The 22,281-nt window shown below is 35.5% G+C and overlaps 4 protein-coding genes and 1 pseudogene across 4 annotated transcripts; 3 read left to right on the top strand and 2 right to left on the bottom strand.

The window, feature by feature from the left end:
* The first annotated feature begins 1,278 nt into the window (after positions 1–1,278).
* Positions 1,279–3,953, top strand: LOC109014702. Its single transcript, XM_018997196.2, has one exon. The coding sequence runs from the start codon at positions 1,485–1,487 to the stop codon at positions 3,741–3,743; it is 2,259 nt and encodes a 752-aa protein (XP_018852741.2). The 5' UTR covers positions 1,279–1,484; the 3' UTR covers positions 3,744–3,953.
* A 1,444-nt stretch (positions 3,954–5,397) lies between these two features.
* Positions 5,398–6,048, bottom strand: LOC109013114. Its single transcript, XM_018995082.2, has one exon. It carries the CDS (start codon positions 5,879–5,881, stop codon positions 5,708–5,710), a length of 174 nt encoding a protein of 57 aa, XP_018850627.2. The 5' UTR covers positions 5,882–6,048; the 3' UTR covers positions 5,398–5,707.
* A 4,343-nt stretch (positions 6,049–10,391) lies between these two features.
* On the bottom strand, positions 10,392–10,918 carry LOC118349439 (annotated as a pseudogene).
* Positions 10,919–12,163: 1,245 nt separating this feature from the next.
* Positions 12,164–15,392, top strand: LOC109013115 (autophagy-related protein 8f). The gene is made up of 6 exons (XM_018995083.2): positions 12,164–12,393; positions 13,033–13,074; positions 13,200–13,255; positions 14,387–14,439; positions 14,803–14,921; positions 15,025–15,392. Exons 2-6 carry the CDS (start codon positions 13,038–13,040, stop codon positions 15,114–15,116), a joined length of 357 nt encoding a protein of 118 aa, XP_018850628.1. The 5' UTR covers positions 12,164–12,393; positions 13,033–13,037; the 3' UTR covers positions 15,117–15,392.
* Positions 15,393–17,118: 1,726 nt separating this feature from the next.
* Positions 17,119–19,096, top strand: LOC109013137. The gene is made up of 4 exons (XM_018995119.2): positions 17,119–17,263; positions 17,589–17,799; positions 18,482–18,546; positions 18,867–19,096. Exons 1-4 carry the CDS (start codon positions 17,144–17,146, stop codon positions 19,023–19,025), a joined length of 555 nt encoding a protein of 184 aa, XP_018850664.1. The 5' UTR covers positions 17,119–17,143; the 3' UTR covers positions 19,026–19,096.
* Positions 19,097–22,281: the final 3,185 nt, after the last annotated feature.

The raw sequence follows: 22,281 nt of genomic DNA, 5'->3' as shown, positions 1-22,281 counted from the left end.
AAAGTGCAAACGTGTTTTGTCACGAAAATGGTTGTCCCTGATTTTATCTCCTGGATTTGATTATTTGTGTATTTTAATTTTTTTAATGGTTAGAAAAATAATTTCTAGTGAATTTATATATTTTTTAAAAAATATATGATTAAAAATATTTTTAAAAAATACAAATATATTTGTCACGTAGAGCACTACATGCTGGGCGATACAGTAACATGATCCTTACATATATAATATATTATCTGTTTACTTATAAAAAAAAATATAAGATATTATCTAAAAAATCAGTAAAAATATTTAAAATATTAATAATTTTATATTAATTGATATTACAAGTTTCTACATAATAATATGTTTAATGCATCAATTAGCAGGATTTTAAATTAAAAATAATATTATATGTCAAACTCTGACTCTCATGTAAGATTGCTACTTAATAATTTTTTTTTAAAAAAAAGTACAAGTTGATAGTGAATCTCAATTATTTTAATGATAAATATCAATTTTAATATTAAGGTATTAATATAAATACTTTTGAGGAGAATAAACATCTATATGGGTTATATTAGTAAACGGTAAAGCGAAAAAATTAAACCGATTCGAAAAAATGAAACATAGAACACTTCGATTCTTAAATTTTTAAAATAGATGTATATCGATTTGGTTGCAAAATTAATCTAGAGCCAGATGAATTGGTTATACCTTTGCCACAAACAAATTTTATAAAAGTAAATTTATAAATTGACATGATTTTATGTTACATATTATATTATAAAATAAATCTAATATATCAAATAAAATTACATTAATATGCGTTTAATTTTATAAAATGAGATTATATAGTACACTTCTCTTTTTTAAATAAAATATTTCTAAAAAAAAATCAACACGTCATCAAATACGTTAGCAATTATAAAAATATATCTCACACGTAGGTTGCAGCACAACCACAAATAATGGGTCCCCATAATAATCAATTAATGTAAAAAAAATCTTCCATGTTGCAAACGTAGTAGAATACGATGAGGATGAATCTCATTAACCGCAGGTGAAGACGATATTACTTCTACTCAAAGTTTAGTCTGGGAATAAAAAAAGAAAGAAAAATGCAGGGTCACCCCAAAGAAAATGAAATGTTATTGATTTTTGAACGTTCAGATGTGATGATTCAGTCCAAACGGGACGTGTGATATCCATTCAAAAGTCAAAGATTACACCCACCCCAGTCCCGGTCCAGTCCCTCCAGCAACAGAAGACAAAAGAGCTTGACCCGCCCGCCCCCGAGAATGAAAACCAATCAGATTCCTTGGTGCCTATGAAACCAAAAGGGGGTTCATTTGTGATTCGGAGACTGACTGGAATAGAATGTCCAACAAGAAGACAGTGGTATTTCTGGTCAAAAGTTCAAGATGAAGAAGTTATAAGTCACATATTTCAATAGCAAAAGCAAATTCAAACCCTTTTACACTGAACAGGGCAACGGAAGAAAGATGGGGAAGCTCGGTTGCAACGTTGATGGGAATCTGGATGACACAAAGTTCAGCCAGCCGATGCCATGGATTGGCATCTACGTTGCAGCTGCGTCCCTGGCTTTTCTCTTCTCCATGGCCGTGGATGCCATCCATGGAATCCGCCAGCGGAAGTTCTGGTTCCCTTCAAAATTCTCCTCTCTCAACGCCACTTCCCTGACCTTGTTAGCCGTGGCAATTAAACTGTCGGTCGATCTAAATACCGCGATGCCTCGCCGCCAGGATCAGCTTGCGAAACTCAGCAGCGCGGTCTTCATCTGTACGGTAATGGGCAATTCCATGCCTTCTCTTGGAACCATGGAGAACAGAGAATTATTTATGAACATTATGGCTTTGGCTATTCTTGTTATTACTGTTATTGTGAATATCTGCATCCAATTAGGTACCGGGGTAATCTTTGTTTTCTGGAAAGAACATGCTTTCATCATGTTTATCATGCTTGTTTTGCTTCTTCTCTTGAGTTTTTCTGCTTTAACTGTCCCGAATACCAAGCAGTATTTGGAATACAAGTACAATAAAAAGTACCAATTAGCTCTGAAAGAAGGCTCGAATGAAAGTGATAAACCGCTTGTTGACAAACTTAGAGAGGATCTTATGAAACATTGGATGATGGCTCATACGGGCAGCCCCCAGTTTGTGATGGGGCGTTCAGTGACGTGCACCGCTTCGGGAGCCTTCTGTCTTCTGAGCGCCGCAACTTTAGCGGAAGCCATGATTAGATCCTACTTCATGCCCTGGTCTTTCAAATTTTGCAGTGGAGAGTCTGATTATAAGTGGTCGGCCTGTTTAGTTCTTGTTACACAGACTATTGCAGTAGCAGTCGGTACTATTGGCCCAGCTTGTAGATGGTTCAGCGCCATCAGTTTCAGGTGCACAAACACAAGCTGGAATCAAACTTGCAAAAATGAATTTAAAGTAGAGAAGTATTGGATCCAGAGCCTATTAGAGCTGAAAGAGTGCCCGTTAACTTTGTTACGAATTCGTAACAGGCACTGTAGGAAACTTGCTCATGATGCGAAAGATCGATTCTTAAACTTGTGTATCACAGTGCAGATCGGAATTGTGCTAATGAGCAAAGCGATTCGCCTCATTTCCATTTACTTTGTAAGCTGGATCTTGTCATGCTGCAACTGCTGCAAACGGATAAAAAAGTTTACAGTCGAGAAAGTTTCAAACACTGAATCAGTTTCAGGATCACAGCATTCCTCAAAGGTGGATCTTAGCGGTTTTGTTTTGCATCTCGAAGGCGAGGAAGCATTGGTTGGGAGGATGATGAAATGCCATTGTGATCCTACTGTTTATTGGTTTCGGATGGGGGAAAACAATCGGCCCAAATACCTCATAAAACTATTGGAGAGATCTACACGGGGATTCAAGGGAGTTGGAGAGTTTGACAGTAACCAAATTCCCTCTCTAGATTTTGAAGAACCACCAAATTGTTGGGCTCTTCCTGTGGCGACGCTAACAAGTATCGCATTAGCACTTCCAAGCATCAGCCCCAAATCAGTTAAAGAACTAGTATCTGGTGTGAATGAAGGTCTGATGTATGTAAGACTCGTAGAAAATAAACTGCATGCAAGAGAAGATCTTATCAACACCAAAAGAGCAGCAGAGGTGGTGTGGGTACAAGTGGAACTCTATCACAAGTGGTTCGATGTGGATCTACATAAACTGTCCCTTCAAGGAAAAAGTCCTAAGGAAACACTTCAAGAACTTTCAGATGCAGCAAAGAACAGGCTTGCGGAGTTCGTCAAGAACCCCACAAGTCAATGTTTAAAGCAACTCTCTTCGAAGTGGCCTGTCGACGCACTAGCTGCCAATTCCATGTACAGAATAAGTCAAACTATGCTTCGAAACAAACACGGCGCAAATGACCAGACGGGTGAGAAATTATATGAAGCTGTTGTTGTCATGATCTCTGATATTCTGGGAGCCTGCCTCGCCAACATGGAGCGTTTTATATGCATGAAGGCTTTGAGCAGCGCCATTGAAGAGAGGGAAGAGAACGTGAGGCATGCAGTTCGGATTCTTGGCAAAACTGAAAGTATTCTGAACCTTCAAGAACAGAGAGGAGTTCCATGTTTGGATCCTTGTCAAATGGCATGCATCGACGAATGGCGTTCATTTTACATGCAGAAGCCCTCCCCATTCAGTCTCTCTCCGTCAGAGACTGAGACGTCTTCTTCAGAATCGAATGATTTGTACCTTACCATCGAGTAGAATCGACAAGGGTGGAGTTGATAAACAGACGGCTTATGGTTAAATGTCAGTGCAAAGTTTGTAGAGCGAGAAAATGACTTCTGCCTCTTAGACGATGATTTTGTAAATATAGCAGCTATCCTTAATTATGTAATATATATATATATATATATATATATATATATATATATGTAGTTTAGTTCTAGAAGTAAAAACTACGGTATATGGATTCCATGATTCCTTTTATTTTCGAGCAATGATATTCTTAATCCAAAATCTTATTATTCTCAATTACACTTATTTATACGACATTATGAGTAATTTCATATGCCAGTCATTTAAATGAGAATTACATGAAATGTATTGCATAATAAGTATGACTGGGGATAAAATTTAGAATAAGAAACAACATTTCTATTTATTTCTAGTACCAAAATTTATGGAACGGAAAATCGTATAAGCTCTTTCAGAATACGAAAGTACACTTCAATAAATGGATCCTAAACTGATCAAGGGATTTTATTTTATCTACTAAAATTACTCTAAATTAAGTCCCATAACGAGTTTGCAAGTACTGCTACAAAAGCTTCTTCCCCAATTGTATAAAAACTTCTGGTTTTAAATATTAAAAATTGTTTCTTTCACCTTTCAGTGCCACCCAATCCCAACTTCTAGTCTCTGCTTGGAAGTTGGAACTCACTTCCCCTTCCAACCGCATTGCACCTTTAGCTTCCACGGTCTCCAACAGTAGTTTCATAGTTTGCATAGCTATGTGAACTGTAAAAACACCATATTTAATGTATGGGTGAGGACCAAGTATTTGATCCTAAAACCCATTTATTTTTCACTTTTGCACTGTAATTGTTGTAATGGAATGTTTGAAGGGGAACCTCATCCCCTCCTCATGTATCTCGTTTTTCTTATTGAATGATATATTTGCTTGCTTAGAAAAAAATAAAAAAGAATTAGCTGCCACATTGACTCATTTATCCAGTTCATTCTCTCTCTCTCTCTGTGCACAAAAACTTGACAGGAACTGAAATTGCTATCTAAAAACAAGATTTCATTCCCTGCATGAATCTGTATTTGCATCAAGAAAATAAATCCTACCATGATCTGATTACCAGAATTACCTATAAAAAAAAATGATCTGAATACCGGAATTTCTTTATCCATACCGATATTTCTTCTATAGACCTGCAATCGAAATTTACTTTCTTGATGCAGGGACAGATTGCAATGAAGGGCATGGTAATCTTCATTGCTTCATGGTATCAATAGTGCAACCAAGTATTGACCGAACTGGTTTTTCGTTTAGAATGGACAATGTTGAATGATTGCCCGTATGCTTGATTAACAACTGCTTTCCATCATGTATTGCATTTCTTGCTGCAATGAATTGTAACTACTGAATACCAATTGCTCAACATATAATACATGGCACCTGGAACCTTTAGGACTGTTTCTAACAACTCTATTCAATGACCTAAGTAAACAACTCTGTATAACCTTCATCAGGGTTGACAAGACTGCAAAAACCATTACTCAATCAACAACTTGAAGTTGATAATTCAGCAGTAAGTGTTTCACTTTCCAGAATGCTGCGAATGATAACATACTTCCAATTACCATCGCTGTTGGGGCCAATTTAAATAATAGTTTAACACAAAGATACTTCTAGTGTCAAAACATTCTATTCAATTCCATCTCTAGGCAATTAAGTTTAATAGTTATTGTAAATATAACAAATAAACGAGCGACTATAAAACTTCCAGTCTCTCTTTTTTTTTTTTCATTGTCTAGTATCTCAAAGACCAAAAATTGAGTCGAACTAGCAGAAATTGCAATAAAATTTGGAACCAAAAGGAAACAAATTGCCCAGATTTTTATCTCAATTCCCAACTGACAACGACCATCACCTCCACCACAAAGCCCTACCCACCAATAAAGGGAAAAAGAAAACCTGGCTGTCGTAAACCGGGAAACTAATCATCCTCGTCCCTCTTCTTCGGCTTGCGATAAGTCTCTTCGATGTGCCTCGCAATGAGAAGCCCAGTTCCGGCGAGCTTCTTGATATTCGGAACGGCGTAGTTCTGGGCCACGTAAATTCCGACCACAGTGCCCATCATGAACGAAAAGGTGCTCTTGATCAAACCCATTACTTCTCCTTCTAAAACGAAAAGGAAAGGATCCGACGGTGGGTCAACGGAAGTCGGAAAATGGGGTAGGGTTTCGGGGAGAGAGAGAGAGAGAGACTTCACGGTGCCGATGTGAGGTTGGAATGGCTTTGTGCTTTCTCTCTCGTCCTCAGTCGTCACGCCTCCTCCTGAGAGTCAACCTCTTTCCCAAGCAAGCGGCCAAGCAACCGTACAGCCCAAAGGGCCTCTCCAGAGAAAGCCCAGCCCATCGGTTGATCGACTCTCTGCTGGGTCTGGCCTACTGACAGGCCACTATTCACAGCCATAAGCCTTTTCTTTTGTTCTTTTTTTTTTTTCCCTTTTTTTTTTAAAGAAAAAAGAAAAGAATAAACCCAGGAAAATATTTCGATGAGTTTCTAGGTTTATTAATTTTAGAATTCAACTAATTCTATCTGTAATGTGATCGACTTAACGTATCTTACAACGTCGTTTAATAACCTCACAATATATATATATATATATCAACCTGCATTGATTGAATATGAAAAGTTTATTTTTACTATTATTTATGATCTAATCCTATTTTATGTTATTATAATAAAAAAAATTATTTTTGCATTTTGATTTTTGCATGTAAACTGGAAAATTCAATCGAGTCTACGGTCTCTCACGTAATCGTCAATATTTACATTGAGTTAAGAATATATCAAAATGAATTTTATTATTTACAAATAAGTTTGCGTACCAATTTGTATATTAATATTATTATATTTATATTTTAAATTTAAATTAATATTATTTTTAATAAAATTTATTTTTTAACTAATTATATTAAATAAATACGCATATTAATATACAAAACCGCTTCCAATTAAATTTTTTCAATCAAAATTTCGATTCCCAGGCGCTTGCTTGCAGTGGCGGACCCACGTTGGGCTGAAGGCCCCCAAAATGTTTTGAAATTTTAAAATCAACCTACATTTCATTTAATTCTATAAATATAGACAATGACTCTCCCAAAAAAGTTATGATCTCCGTATGCTCTCTAAAAATTTTTAAAATTTCAAAATATTTATAAAAATGTCTCTCTCCAATTTCATCCTATAGTTCCAAAATTTTATATAACTTCTATATATTATCCCTTTTCAAGGATGTGGCTTCACTAAGATTAATTTAAAATAATTTTTGAAGAAATAATAAATTTATTAATATGAATCTCAAAATTTGTTGTTATACAATATTAGACTTCTTAATACCGAATTCAAAATGAAAATACAAGAAAAATCATTAAGGTTGATGATCTATATAAAAAATAGTTGAGAGGTTTTATCCTCAAGACTTCATTGAGCAAGAAAAAATTTATTTAAGGTCTCAATTATATTATTATATGTTTAATGTGAAACGAAAATATCTAAATTTTACATGAAACTTAATAAATTAGATTATACACTAGAATGTAAGATTGCATTCTAAAATATCATTTGATAGATTTTATGAAAAAAATAAATTCTAAATATTTTATTACAAAAATAATAGTAGATGAATATTATTCTATAGAATATTATCATCATAAATCTAAAAGGTATATTAAATTATGTTTTTAGGATTTTATTTTTACGCGTATATAGCAAATTATTGAGATCTAGTCTTATATAGTTATGTTTTCTGAATTTTTAATCTCTTTTTTATTTTACACAAATGTTATGATTGTTCGTCTAAGTTTCGGCTTAGGAATCCTGGTATATTCGAACCGGAACTCGGGTTTCAAACCCGGGCCACAACCCGGACCGGGTTAGCCCTAGTTAGACCCAGGCCGGGGATTTACAATCCGATACACCCCTGCCCTTTTTTTTTTTTTTTTTAGCCTCCTTCTTCTGTTTGAATGTTTTGATCTTATGCTATGGAAGGCAACAAGCTTCTGTTCTTTTTTTTCCGTGTGAATTTGGTTTCCCGGAAATGCTAGTATATATAGTTCTTAAAGGAGCCCATTGGGTGTGGTAGTTTTACCGTTTACGTTTTCATAATGAATGAAAAGCCAATCCTAAATTGTTCTCGATGTGATTGATTAAGGTGTCGTTTGGATTTAAAAATGAATTGAGATTGATTGTGAATAGTAATAAAATGAATTATAAATAATAGTGAGATTTATGAGTTAAAATTATTGAATAGTAGTGAGATAAATTGATATGGACTGTGAATACAAACGAGACCTAAACAAACCAATGCTGTGATGAGTTGGCCCTTGCTTTCATCAAATTGTTCGAGATTCTTCAGCGTTTTAAAACGGAGGCTTTCACAGAAATAGTAACTATGCTATACTAATCCATGTGCTCTGGTTTGGTTGTGGGTGAAACTCCTGAGGTGAGGGGCATAATATCTGGAAGACAAGGGAGAATAAGTGAAACGAGACAAATTCTACCTCATTGTTGGTGTGATTGAACCTTTCTACTACTATTGTTGCCTTCCATAGCATAAGATCAAAACCTTCAAACTTGAACAAAAAAAAAAAAAAAGGTACCGGATATACTCGGATTTTGCAATCCGGGTTTTGGATTGGGCTGGAAAAAAATCAGGTCAGGATGAAAAGTCCTATAAATGTGTCACAAAATAGAAAAGTTGGCTCTTTAAAAAAAATTGCTTGTTGTGCCACTGCATGCTTGCAATAATTAAGCATGAAGGTTTATTCACATGCAGGTCGTTTGATAATTTTCATCATAAGCTTAAAAATTCAGACGTCAAGAATTACTATCACATGATGACTATCTGCATGTATATACAAACTATCATAGCCTGCTTGGTTGGCCCAAATAATAGCATGCTTTTCATAAAAGAAAAAGGAGACCTATATAAGTATATATGCTTTAAAATGTCAAAACTTTAAATATTCTATTCATTTTTACAAGGTCCAGTATCTTATCAGTGTCTATTTACAAGGCAAATCATGTTCTTAATAACTATTTATAACTAGTATGGTCTTAATTTTTTCTATGCAGTTTAATTGGGGTTTGGACTTGATGAAGATATATTATTATTATATATATATTATTATGTAGAGAGGGCGAAAAACAGGTCGGGTTTGAATTTTGTTTCTATAAAAAGAAAACAACACAACACCATGACAAAGACCGGTTGCGGATGCTTTCAAGTTTCATGTTTGACCGCGGTGGATGGATGAGATCTCATGACTATATTCTTTCACAGGCAACAAAAGAAAAAATAGGGGATGAAAAGAAAGAAGAAAGGGTTGGATTTGGAAGCACTACTTGTCCAAATCAGCGTAATGTGGAGCCCAGAACTCGGTTACTGAGTTGAATGGTCCAAAGGAAAAGGAGATTGGCCGGGACAAGTTGGGACCTAAATGGCTGGGCAAAAGATCATAACCAATTAAGACCGGGACATGCATGCAATTATTAGTGATACACCTACATCTTTTTAATTATTGATTTACTGTTTAGTTATTTTTTTCTTTTATTTAATTATTTGAATTTAGATTAAAAATTTTAAAATATAACCTTTTTACATAATATAAAAAAAAAAATTCAATCAACTAACATAATCATATAATTTAATAAAAATAGATTTAATTTTACAAAACTTTGAATGAATTATTTTCACCTAAATTATGTAAGAATGTCATATTCTAAAATTTTTAATATAGAAAAAATAGCTAAATAATAAAATAGTAATAAAATAGGTATAAGGGTATCTTTATTTCTTTAACTTTTAGCAATTTGGGTTAAGGATGTAAAAAAAAAACCGATGAACCGGTAAATCAGACCGAACCAATGGGTTGGGTCTGATATTGAGTTCAGTTCAATCCGGTACGATTTTTTTTTTCTTAAAACCGGTCAAAATCTATTCGGTTCTATTTTTTTTTTTTTAACCGGATCGGACCGAACCGGACGAGTTTATATATATATATTATAATTTTTTATATTGTATATAATTTTTATATATAATATATAATTATAGTCTATAATTCAATTATAATATATATTATAATATAGTACAATATATTATCACTATAGTATTATATAGTATTATATATATTATGTAATATATAATATAGTATATTAAAACTGAAAAATCAGATCGAACTGAACTAAAACTGATAAAATCAGAAGTACCGATTTTGGGAGTAATTGGTGCGAAATCAATTTTTAAAAATGCAAAACTGCTATATACCAATTTGATCCTAAATTTTATCTAAAATTAGACTAAATCGAACCGATTATACCCCTAACTGGAGCTGGAATATATACAATCGGTTTTGGGACGTTTTATTTTACGGGAGTTCTTAGCACGTGGCCGGATCATGAACTGAGATAATAGTTTATGCTTTGTGCATGCGATATTGTATGGAAATATGTGCTGCTATATATTTGTAACACTACTGCTACGTATAGTCGGCAATTGCAAACGGCTTACAGTCGGCTTGTAAAATAATATTTTTCAATTGCCACGTGTATTAATTAAAAAAAAAATGAAGAATAGAAATGCGGGAAGAAAGCTTCTTCTTGGACAGGGGCGACTAATCTGGACAGGGGCAACTAATCTGAGAAATATAGAAACAGCTCTCATCAAGCTTGAAATCCAAATAAAGAACAACTAACTTCAAAACAAAACAAACTCATTAATTTCTACTAGTTAACAAAAAAGAAAAAATAAGAATCAAGCAAAATCTACGCTCAAAATCTGCATATCACATACTTGAAGCTTAACCTTCTTTTGGAATTGAATATTAACCATATGAGGTTGTGCGCCATCTGATCTGAAATGCAAAAATATAATAATAAACGCAATGGTTAAGTTTTCAAAGATAGAAAGAGGAAGAATTGGGAGAGATTGGTTTTGGGGGGTGTGGGTGTAATTTAATTACTGCAATAGGTCTCGAGGTTGTCGTCGCAGAGAGAAAAGACGCCATTGCCGGGCTTGCAAGAGCTGACACTCCAGGCCGCCTTCTTCCCCATTTCTCTAAGGTCATCTTCCACTATCAGCACTGTATTCTCTACCTGTAACTTTCTCTTCATCTTCTCCTTCCGACGACCCCGTCGCCATAACCTAACTCTTGTTTTTTTTAAATTTAATTTTGTCGAAGGAGGTTAGGGAGAGAACGTTTTCGAGAGAGGGAAAAGGGAGGGTAAGTCTAAGGGAGGGGAGCTGGTCTTCGAAGGGAGCTAGGGGAGGGAGCGATTCGGAGGGAAGGAGCAGGTTCTTCGAAGGGAGGTGGGGGAGGGAACGATTCAGATTTCAGAGGGAGGGAGGATGTGGAAGACAAGGGAGGGAGAATGTGGACGATGTGTTTTATCCAAAACGAACCGTTTCTTTTTCCGCCTAAGCACCGCTTGCGCCGTGGTTACGCATGCCGTTTGTATCTATCATTTTTCATAATCGTAATGCCTTTTTCCATTGACAAGAGTAATGAAATGTTTACCTAGAGACATGTTGACAATAATGACCAAGTATATATATATATATATTTATATATATATATATATATTTATATATATATATATTTATATATATACATATATATTAGGTTGGGCCTAAGCCCTTCCCCGCAACCCTTTCTCGCGGGAGCCGGTGAGATTGTCCACACCGTCTGGTTGGGGGTGGAAAGTTTAAAAAGTAGTAAATTTTATCAATTATTAATTTAAAATAGATTGAGATGATTTGATATCCAAACATAACTTAAATTATCAAATTGGATTTATAATATCGTAAATAATAATAAAATAGTTTGAATTAAGATGTTTTAAGAGATTTTAAAAAATAAAAAATAAAAAGTTAGATAAAGATATTATAAAGTTAGAATATTGTTATAATATAATTTTTATTTTGGAAGTTAAAAATATTGAATTATTTTTATGTTTTGTCTAAAAATTTAAAAAAATTATAAAAATTAAATAAAAAAATTTAAAATTTAAATTTAACAATTATATATATTTAAGTACTGTTTAAATATTGACAGGTGAAATTGATTGAGAAATATGTTAAACCAAACGGGGCCGGATCATAGAATGAGATGGTGTCAGACTGCCGTAACACCGCTCGTCTCGGAAAGACTGACCTGGGGATTCCAACTCCTAAGAAACGTCTGGGCTGGGCTGGGCTGGGCTTAGAGAGAGTCCTAGGATAGAAAGTACAAGAGTATTAAGGAAGCATATTCTCATCCTTCCACGTGGAGGTACCTTAATCGAATGCGTCTTCACGGATCAGATCAACCCTTGCCGTACCGAAGATGTATCCTGAACGTCCTTTCAGATGAAATAGTCCCAAAGGTGGGGTCCACTGGGAGTTTGATCCTGACGCCCAGCCTTGTTCCCCAAGTATATCGAGTCTCGAGAAACCGCATTCTAAAATTTAGAATATTTATGATATTGGTATCTTAAGGATATGTGATAGACTGATAGTATTATTAATCTGTATTTGTACTCCAAAAACCGAAAGCAAAGCCGTCTCGATTTCTATCTTCAACCAAACCCACGAGCTTCGTTGAGTTCTCATCAGAAAAAGTTATCTCCTTTTGCGCGGTTCGTCTTCACGAGATCCTTTCTATTTTTGTCCTTGTTTTGTTTGATTTTATGCTTTCTATTGTTCAATTATATTCTCGATTAATTTAATGGTTTCATTTACTTAGTAATCTGTTTGAATAGTCGATTGATCGATTCGTCTTCTGATCAACGCAAAGCCCCTGTATTTACCGTTCGATTGTGATAAATTTAAGTTCTTTTTTTCCATTTAATTAAAGATTTTTCTATTTAAGGGTGTTCGATATTGAGAAAGCTAGTTGGGTTCATAGTTTTTTCTTCTTCCCTTCAAAAGAGCTCGTGCACCGAATTATCTCAATCATTTGATTTTGGGTATATGCATGCGCTTGTTGTTATCGATCATGTTCTTCTGGGTGCAATTGTGGGTAAAAGTTGTTGGAAAAAATAGTGCAATTTGATATTTTTGGTTTTTTTCTCAGTAACGACTGCAAGAACTTAAACTATAGAGTTGATGTGTTGTAATTTTGGTCACGGTTCGCGAACTCTGTCCTGCATAGTTTTGGGTTTGATCGATTTTTTCTTCTTTAATATTATTATGGCTCTTAATTGTCGGAGAAATAGTTTATCATCCATTGAGTGGAAGAATAGCGAAAAACTTAAAGAATTTGATGGTAATTTCAGGGAAAATGGCAAAGAGTTACTTCAAGCAAGAGCATGATCTTGGTATGTAGTATTTACTGTTTATTTGGAGAAAATGTACTCTTCGTTTTTTTTATCTTCCGTGTATTGTGTATGGAAGAATGGGTAACATGTTGAATTTACGAGTATATGTTATGTCTTGTCTTCAGAGAAGAGACGGGCAGAGGCTGCCAGAATTAGGGAGAAATATCCTGATAGGATACCGGTGAGTAATAATTGTTACTTTTTAAGCTCAATTATTCTTGCAGTTTCAGTTTGTTTTTATTTGAATTGTGAATTGAGAAGCCAAAGTTTGGGTTTAACTGCATATGGATTGTAATTGTATTTGAAGTATGTCTTTGGTTTTGTATTTATTCCCTGTTTTCTGGGTTATGAATGCAAGCAATATAAAGAAAAAAGCAATGTGTTAATTTGCATTTGAAGGATGTGTGTGCAAATGCATATTGGGCATTGATGTTTGTCAATGATTTATGGCTTGATGATTTATGATGCCTTGAAAGATAACATTTGGAATTTGAGCATCTGCTTGGGGTATGTTTTAGCCAGGTGATCTAGGAGAATTGAAGTACACCACTTTTTATATTTGGTTTGGGACTGCAGTTGTGATTCCTGTGTGGACCGAAGATAGCTTAATTCTGTTCCTTTTATTTTATATCTGGTACGGGTATAGTTAAGTAGTCTCATTTCATCATTCTTGGTGCATATCCTTAAGATTTCTGGCTCAGGCGTGCCATAACAAAGTACTGTATCTAGACTTTCTGTATGAAGGCTGTTTACTGTTTTACTTCTCGCAAAGTTTATATAGTCTCTGACATGTAATTTTGCTTGTCTTGTTAAAACAGAGGTTTTTGAAACCTTTTATTTTATCTGAGGAAGAAAAGGCCGATACTGGATCTCTATAGGAAGTTATAGATATTTAGGTCGCGTTACTTCTTGTTCTCAATTTTGGTTCAAGTTAGTTTTTGCCTTGGAAGTTGGAAAGCTTTGATCAATGAACGTTAGATGATAGTGTTGCAATGTCATACTTTAGAAATCAAATCTTATACTACTGATAATGTGGCTGTATGACTGTCACCATAGAAAACAACAAATTTCTGAATATTTGGGTGGACGGCATTGTCTGTCAGGTAGTACACTGTTCTCATTCTTCCATATCCATGATTGTTTGGGTTCAATATAGGACACGACTTTCTTTTTCTTTTTCTTTTTCTTGTTTCTTTTAAAGATGATTTTCTGCTTTACTAGCTTTCCAGTCATTAACATGGATTGAATCGGCATTCTACCCTCTTGGCTTCCAAAGCTGACTTTTCTGGAAACTTTATCATATAATTTGAAGGTTATCGTGGAGAAGGCGGAGAGAAGTGATATCCCAAGCATCGACAAGAAAAAGTAAGTAATTCCTACTATTACTTTCTCTGGAATTTCCCATCACATTCCCCATTTCTTTTCCAACATCCATGATCTTGTTTAAGTTCAGTCCGGGATAAGTCGGGATGCCGTTCCTGGACACCCAGTGCCAATAAAAAAAAAAGTTCAGTCTTGGGAAAGGTTAGTTATAAAAAAAGAAGAAAAGAAAAGAAAAAAGCCTCAGGAAGTTGTATTCATCGGTGTTTCAGAGGGAACTGTAGTCAAACTCTTGAGAGACATCAGTGGGATAAAAATTTATACCAAGAACTATGGTCATCCCCCTTGTGTTAAATATATTTGTTTTGGTGATTTTTCCACCCCCTTCTCACCTTGATACAATCACAGATACCTTGTTCCGGCTGACCTGACAGTGGGGCAATTTGTCTATGTCATTCGCAAAAGGATTAAACTGAGTGCAGAAAAGGCAATCTTTGTATTTGTGGATAATGTTCTTCCACCAACAGGTAAACCTTGCTCTGATTATACCATCTTCTACAAGATAATGCTCTATTTGAGCATTTTGATTTGAGATGACCTACTAATTTTTTTTTTTTTTGGTTTTTGCAGGTGCAATGATGTCTGCTATATACGAGGAGAAGAAGGATGAAGATGGGTTTCTCTATGTTACTTACAGCGGCGAAAACACATTTGGGCATTAGAATCTATTGATATTTTACTTGCATTTTTCCTTCAAGGTTTCGCCATATTTCATATGCTTCTTGTCGTCTCCTTACATAATTACATTATGCAGGATTAATTACAAAAGCCTAGCATAAGTGTATATATATACATATGTACAGCTTGAAACCAAGAACCAGTCGCATTTTAAAATTTCATGCTGCTCGCTTTTGACAATCATGCTCTCTAATATGTATTTCTCTTGGAAGTTCCTTTTAATTACAATCATGAAAAGGAAGCAAAGCATAATCACTCCTTTTATGGAGAGCACTTGTCTGTGTGTGTTTCTTAAATCAAATATTAGGCTAAGCGTTGATTCTGGAAAAGTGGGAGGGGTTGGTCCTGGTGTTGGTGTTTTGAGATAGTCTTTTGCAACCTGTTATAAGGAACGTACAATGCAACTGTACATGCAGAGACTGCCCTCCTTCGTGAAGAATTTCTCGAGAACCAGAGGTTGAAAACTAAAAATATTGCCTAATTCTTTGCAAGGCATGGATCAAACTTCCTTATAATTTGTGACCAGAGTTCAGATTTGGAGAGAAATAAACAATATGTGGGAGCCACATCCTCTCCAAATCCAGACATCATACTACTATTCAAACAGAAATTTAAAGAGATGTTAATTGGTACAAGAAGTTCATTGTATCAGAGCAGGGACAAGTTATTAATTACTTGGAACCATTTTTGTCCCCTCGGGGACATCCAATAAAATTGGAACGATAATTGCAACTCAAACACCAAATGAATGATTTTTCATCTATTTTGCTAATAATTTGACATGCTGAGATAACTTGTATTAGATTTCCAATGGTTAACAGAGTACTTATGAATATCGTTCTTCAGATTTAAGACAATTAGTACTATAGAAAGATGACATGGCAATGTAGTACGTAGTATGTAAAAGGCACATGGGCAGCATAGCACGTGGAATGCATGCTCTATACAGACGTGGTGGGAGGGGAGGGAGGGGACTCGACCCTTCGATGTTCCAAAGAGGAGGCTCATGAGACGGTCTTGCCATGCTTCTTTGTCCCCTGTCCCTATCCCTACTCCACTCCTCTACAGGTCCCACATGGTCCAACCTTCATTTCTAAATTAATTGAATCATCTTCTATACCCATTTAAATTAAATCTCACCCCAATTTTGTATATAATTGACTATTTGACCGCAGATAAAGAACAAATTAGATATAGCTGCAACTAGCAATCCATGCAAAAGTAACTTGTATAGAACACACAGACAAAGAATGGAGGTCTTGATCTACAGAAACACATGGGTAGGTCCTAGTTCTTCCTGGTGAAACATGCTCTTTTACATTTTTAAGTCCAGATCTCACCAATGTATGTATGTATGTATGTATGTATGTATGTATAGCCCTTATTTTCTCTCTTTTTTTGGGTTACATAACCTTTTTAGAAAAAAGAAATTTCACATACTTTTGATAGTATATATCTTCTATTTACAAAACGGTGTGAACACGGCCAACGTTGCATAATTTGATATTAAATTACCTTGTGAATCAAAATGTTGTATACAAGTACTAGCTAGCTACTGTGAAAGTGTCTTTCGTGTGCAATGGTCATTTCTTATGATCCATAGGGTTCTATCTCCGTAGAAAAATCCAAAAGTTTCTGATGATCTCTGCGCAAACATCCATATTAATATATTCATATGTTCAACATTACGCGACTCTACAATATGTGGTACCTTTCGCTTCAATATTGAGGCCCCCCCAGTTATTAAGAAATGAGAGAGCAGGGGGACAAGGTCGGCCCGGCCAATATCTTCATTTTCGTTTTCAAGGTTCATCACCCAAACACCTGCATGTTCTCTTAAAGAACGTCTCTCGTCCCATACAAAACCTGCATTTAATGCACTCCTTGCCACTTCCACTACAAATACTTGGAAATCCTAACCCTGAAATTCTCACCTCATTTGCTATTCTCTGACTTAATTTTAACCTGAAAATTATCCAGTTCAAAGTGATCATTGCTGAACCTGGCCACCATGCCTTCTCTTGTTCTCCTCATTCTCCTATCATGTCTTACTCTGCATGCATGTGATGCCCGCCGTCTACGGCTTTCTGATAAGGCCGGGGATGGAAAACAAATTTACCATTTCAGCAAGGTTGGTATTTTAATTAAACTTTTATCATCTACGTACGTTTATTCTTTATAAATCAAATAACGAGCAATCGTATACATGAGATGGTAATCCCGTGAAAATGATCTCTTCATTCCATGGAATTAAGTGACCACTTAATTTATTTATGTTTTTCATGCTCATTTAGCCAGAAATGACCTAAAACCCTTCAGGGATAAACATATTTGATCAAACTACTATACTAATTTGACTACACTTTTTCTCATTCATATGCAGTAATTAAAATATATAACTTGTAAAACATTTGAAGAAGAATGGTCTAAACTCTATATATGTTATTTCGTTGTAGTATGCAGAAAAATCAAAGGCTTTTGAGACATCAATCACATCAAGTTTGAGGCCTCCCGCCTTGGAGGAGTGCATATCACAACAACAAGAAGTCAAAACTAGTGGACGTAACAACAATCATGTCCACAGTACTCGGGGTGGCGTTCACAAGCAGATCAATGATCCAAATGCTCTTTATAAGAAACAAGACCCGACAAATGGAGCTACTTCAGGTTCTCTTCAAATTGAGGCTTTTGTTGAATTCTTTGCACGTATACATACATGCCACAAGAGATACAAAAATGAAGAACTGAACTCCTAGCTAGCTATATATACTTTACCATGAGAGAAAACGTTACAAAATCTGGATAGCTTGTTTCACAACCTTCATCTTTTGTTAGTTGCTACCTCTTCTCAAAGCAATATAGATCGAAGACTATTCTGGGTCCTTTCTTCTCCTAGCTAGGCAAGCCGCAGGTATATTAAACATGGGAAAAGTGCGATCCATGCAAGATCTATTCTATAAAGTCTAGAACACTAAACACTTAGACAGCGCGTTCAAACTGTAAATTACTTCATTATTTTATGTTCAGCTAGACAATATATAATACAATATAATAACCTATGCTAAATTTGTATACACAGTTAATCTCTTATTACCGTTAAATTGCAATTGCCACTTCTGTACTCTTCTAGTCACTTATATATAATAAAAAAAAAACCACACATGATCTGCACAATCTCTGCGCAAATAGCTGGCATTGTGCAGAGAGAAAAAGCTGCATGCCTTAGTCTGTAAATTAGGAGGATTTGACCATCCGTTTTTACCACTATGAGCATCATCATCATATTATATAATCATAACTAATATAGACTAGAGTGATTATATTGATATATATAGTGTCGGATGTGCAGGAAATGAGAATACTAAAGCACCAACATCTTTCCAAAAAGATTTGCAACTGGCGAGAAATATAAAGGTAGATAACTTACTCAATGCTTTTGTTTCTTAATTTAGATGGATTCGTATAGCTTAGTTGTTTGTCAGTTGTATGTTGGGAAAGGTGGTCATGTCCAAGACTTATGGCCCACCTTCTATCGATCTCCACTATATATGTCCCGGCAAAGGGTATGGCATGAATCCATGCATGCATGCATGATACTGAGAATAACCACATATAGCAAAAGATCGGGTAACTCGAGTCATGCGATCACATCGTTATATATGTTTGCATGAAAACGCATGTGAGCAGTGGTACTGGTGGTCTAACATGGTATATATAATGATGTTCTCGTGAAGGGATTGAAGAGGAACGTGCGGTCACTGGAGGGATCTGTGCAACATGATTCTATAGAAACAGCAGATGTTCAGGAAAATGATCAGGCTGTGGAAGACATTGTAGTGATGGATTATGCGCAACCCCATCGGAAACCACCCATTCATAATGAAAAGCCCTAGACTCAGACATTTTCCTTTTTGAATCCAGATTTCCTATAATTTTCTGCCCCAAATATCTTTTATAATTTGGAAAGAAGGGTAGACACATCATGTTGATGTCACGGTATTTTATGTTGCCAATTTTAATGCAGTGAGATCCACATTCTGTGTGTATCTCTCTCCAAATTGTAAAAGATATTTACACTAAAAAATTGTAGAAAATCAGACCTTATCGTCCCTTTTTAAAGCTTTGTTCACTTATACTCTCTTTTTAAAAGGATTAATGTTTCAACCGTGTTCGTAATGTATGAAGTAGACATTTTCGTCATAATTTCAGGTTTTCAATAAAAATTCCAACCCGAAAATAAAAGGGAGCTAAATTATGGAAAATATCGTCTCCCTCTGGACAAGTATTGATAAGAGTCAACTAGGAAGAATATGAAGAATTGATGGATGATGACTCCTTATATCGTTTTATTATATGCTTTGTGTTGTTTGTGATTGTGGATATATGAATAAAAAAGATGAAACATATATATACTAACTTGGATGCATGAGTTGCCATCGTTGTAAGTATATGTCGGTTGGTATTCTTCTTAAATGAAAGGAGGCTGTTTTTCATTTCATATAAAAACTGGTCGACTTCTCTAAAACGATAATTGGTTAGAGGACTGCGAGTCGCAGCAATCCCCGAACAGCTGCCCTGAATCATGGTGCTCGCAACCCCTCCCCTGCTCGGATTGCCAGCAATCGGGGCAGGGAATTGCAAGAGTGAAGAGACCCTAATCCTGCTAGGAGCTGTGACGAGGAGATGGCAAAATGTTTGCAATAGTACTACATGTTAACTGACCCCAATTATCACTTCGCAAGTCTTGAGAATGATCGCAGGATGTATTTTCATATAATTCTCAAATTAATGCTTTTAGATAAGGGTAACTTCAGTAGCCATGGATCTGATCATTTTGAAATGACTTTGATGTAGTTGAGATTAAAAGCTTGTATATGGCCAGATGGTACAACTGGACTTCCAACTTGATGGTCTTCAAAGGAAGTCACTCTGTTTCAACCTTTTAACTTTGATAACCTTAATTGCAAGATTTTCACTTCCACGGATAGGACAAAAGACTTAACTGAGATTAAGAAATGCGTTCTCCACTCCACAGACCACCTCAAAGAAAAGGATTTCGAGTATGACTGCTGCGGCCCAGTGGCAAACAAGATGATATGAAAAATCATTTGAAAGAGCCTCTGCTATGATATGACAGATTTTATTGGTACTCCTTTCTTCACATTTACTTGTAATTCAAACTGCCACCTGCCAAGCGTTTTGGTATGAAATATGGTAAGCTGATGGTTCCCTGGCCCTGCTCCATTTTATCATAGAGCAATGAAGACTTTGTCCACCCACCAGATTAATATTGCAAATTGATGCACAATGTGACAGTCTAGTCTAGAAATCCCATGTCACCTAATTTTCAACACAAGTCAATTGTAAACAAACTCATGTAGTCATCTATGTTAATATATACAGGTGCAATTTTCAGTATCATGTTCCAAAATCAGGGATAGGTTGTGCTGTGGTGTCAACAAGTGCCCATAAAGGCCCATCTATCTCAATCTGTGCAACATGCTGCAACGGATAGACCAACATTTCTTCCCATCTATGCATACCTGATGCTGCGAACCTTTATTAAAAACTGTAATTTCCCATCAGATTTCACAACTAATTGCGGTTTCTAACTATGAATCAGCTATGACCAAGTATAAATATACCGACAAATCTCCTGCCCAAAAGAAAAAAAAAATACAGCTCTTTCTATTGAACTTAGTACACCAATAGATAGGACGTGAAAAACAACACTGCTTGAAAAAGGAAAAAATTTCTCTGCACCAAAAATGATTAGCATGCAAAAACCATTTATTCTTAATGGCAGCTGAAGAATGGCCTCCCTTCAGACTCCACTAGGCAGTCATGTTAGATTACCTGTGGTTAAATGAAGTTTGATAATGGAGAATCTCAGGTAATCAAGTATTACTGCAGCAAACAATGAAAGGATTGACAATAAATTCTGACGTACTGATGCCCATATTGAGATCAATCTCCCACCGCCCAACCAGAAGTAATCAGGATGTATTTTAACAATTTCTTCATCCAAATTCACATGAAGTCAGTAGAATGTAAAACATTACTCTCTATCAAAATGCATGTTATTCGTGCTCTCTGAACAACAGATTTAACATCCTTACATTTCATTTCTATTAATTTCATTGCCACAAAGAAAAAAGCAACAATAAAAACAAAATGAGAGAATTTTCCGTCATTCAATTTCAAGCATTGTCTTGGTAGCTATCATACCTCTAAAAAACCAACGATACAGTTTCAAGCTAGCAAGCTGATTCCTTTAAACAACCCACTTTAACAGATGTAGCAGACTGGCAGAAAAGGATTGATACGGCCAATCAATACAATGGTCCAGCACAATACATTCCAGAACATACATAAAGAATCCTAACCTTCACTTATTGGGATAGAACAATGACAGAAATGACACTGGAACAGTGGACCTACCCAACAGCTGGCACCCAAGGTTGGAAGGATTTACATCGAAAAACATATTGAAAACATGGAGAACACTCCATTTTCCCACCAAAACATATTGGACTCCTGTTTGAAGACACCAGCTGCATGACTTTAAGCAAGCCCAGGCAAATGAACCTAAGGGGCCAATGTGTTGCTGCTAAATCTTGCAGGAAAAGAACACTCCTAAAGTACTGTCTGGAGAACATGTGTCAGGTGCATGTTATGCCAAAAAGACTTCATATAAAGAAGCTTCATAACTTGAGCTTGTTAAAAGAGCAGTGACCATTAATTCTAGATAGAAGCTCCATCCCTGTTACCTATTATGTTAATTATATAAGATTTCTTAACCTACAGCCAAGTACTTGGCTGGAAAATTACCAATGTGTAGATGTAAACAGAAAAAATTGAAAAGATCAAAACCAATTGCATGACCACTGACTAACCTCAACCATCGAATCAAGCTGGAAGATAGATGGGATATGAGAACACTTACAAAACAATTGCACAGAGAGAGTGTGTTGCCAGAATTGCTGTTATCATTCCAATATATGTCACTGCATTGTGCTCATATCCGGTTAGCACTACTGATGTCTCCTCACTAGCAAGTCTCACTGTGTGATGATAAATATATCATTAATATCTTCTCGGTTGAGAACTTTCAAAGATAATAAATCATTAGATCCGGATTGAAAACCT

Source organism: Juglans regia, chromosome 9 (genome assembly GCF_001411555.2).
Source record: "Juglans regia cultivar Chandler chromosome 9, Walnut 2.0, whole genome shotgun sequence".
NCBI lineage: Eukaryota > Viridiplantae > Streptophyta > Magnoliopsida > Fagales > Juglandaceae > Juglans > Juglans regia.
This window is presented reverse-complemented; position numbering and strand designations above follow the sequence as displayed.

Coding starts and splice junctions, on each gene's coding strand:
- LOC109014702 (XM_018997196.2), top strand. CDS start 1,485: ATGGGGAAGCTCGGTTGCAACGTTGATGGGAATCTGGATGACACAAAG.
- LOC109013114 (XM_018995082.2), bottom strand. CDS start 5,881: ATGGGTTTGATCAAGAGCACCTTTTCGTTCATGATGGGCACTGTGGTC.
- LOC109013115 (XM_018995083.2), top strand. CDS start 13,038: ATGGCAAAGAGTTACTTCAAGCAAGAGCATGATCTTG. Junction 13,256..14,386: donor AATATCCTGATAGGATACCG/GTGAGTAATAAT, acceptor TATAATTTGAAG/GTTATCGTGGAGAAGGCGGA. Junction 14,922..15,024: donor TAATGTTCTTCCACCAACAG/GTAAACCTTGCT, acceptor TGGTTTTTGCAG/GTGCAATGATGTCTGCTATA.
- LOC109013137 (XM_018995119.2), top strand. CDS start 17,144: ATGCCTTCTCTTGTTCTCCTCATTCTCCTATCATGTCTTACTCTGCAT. Junction 17,264..17,588: donor AAATTTACCATTTCAGCAAG/GTTGGTATTTTA, acceptor ATTTCGTTGTAG/TATGCAGAAAAATCAAAGGC. Junction 18,547..18,866: donor AACTGGCGAGAAATATAAAG/GTAGATAACTTA, acceptor GTTCTCGTGAAG/GGATTGAAGAGGAACGTGCG.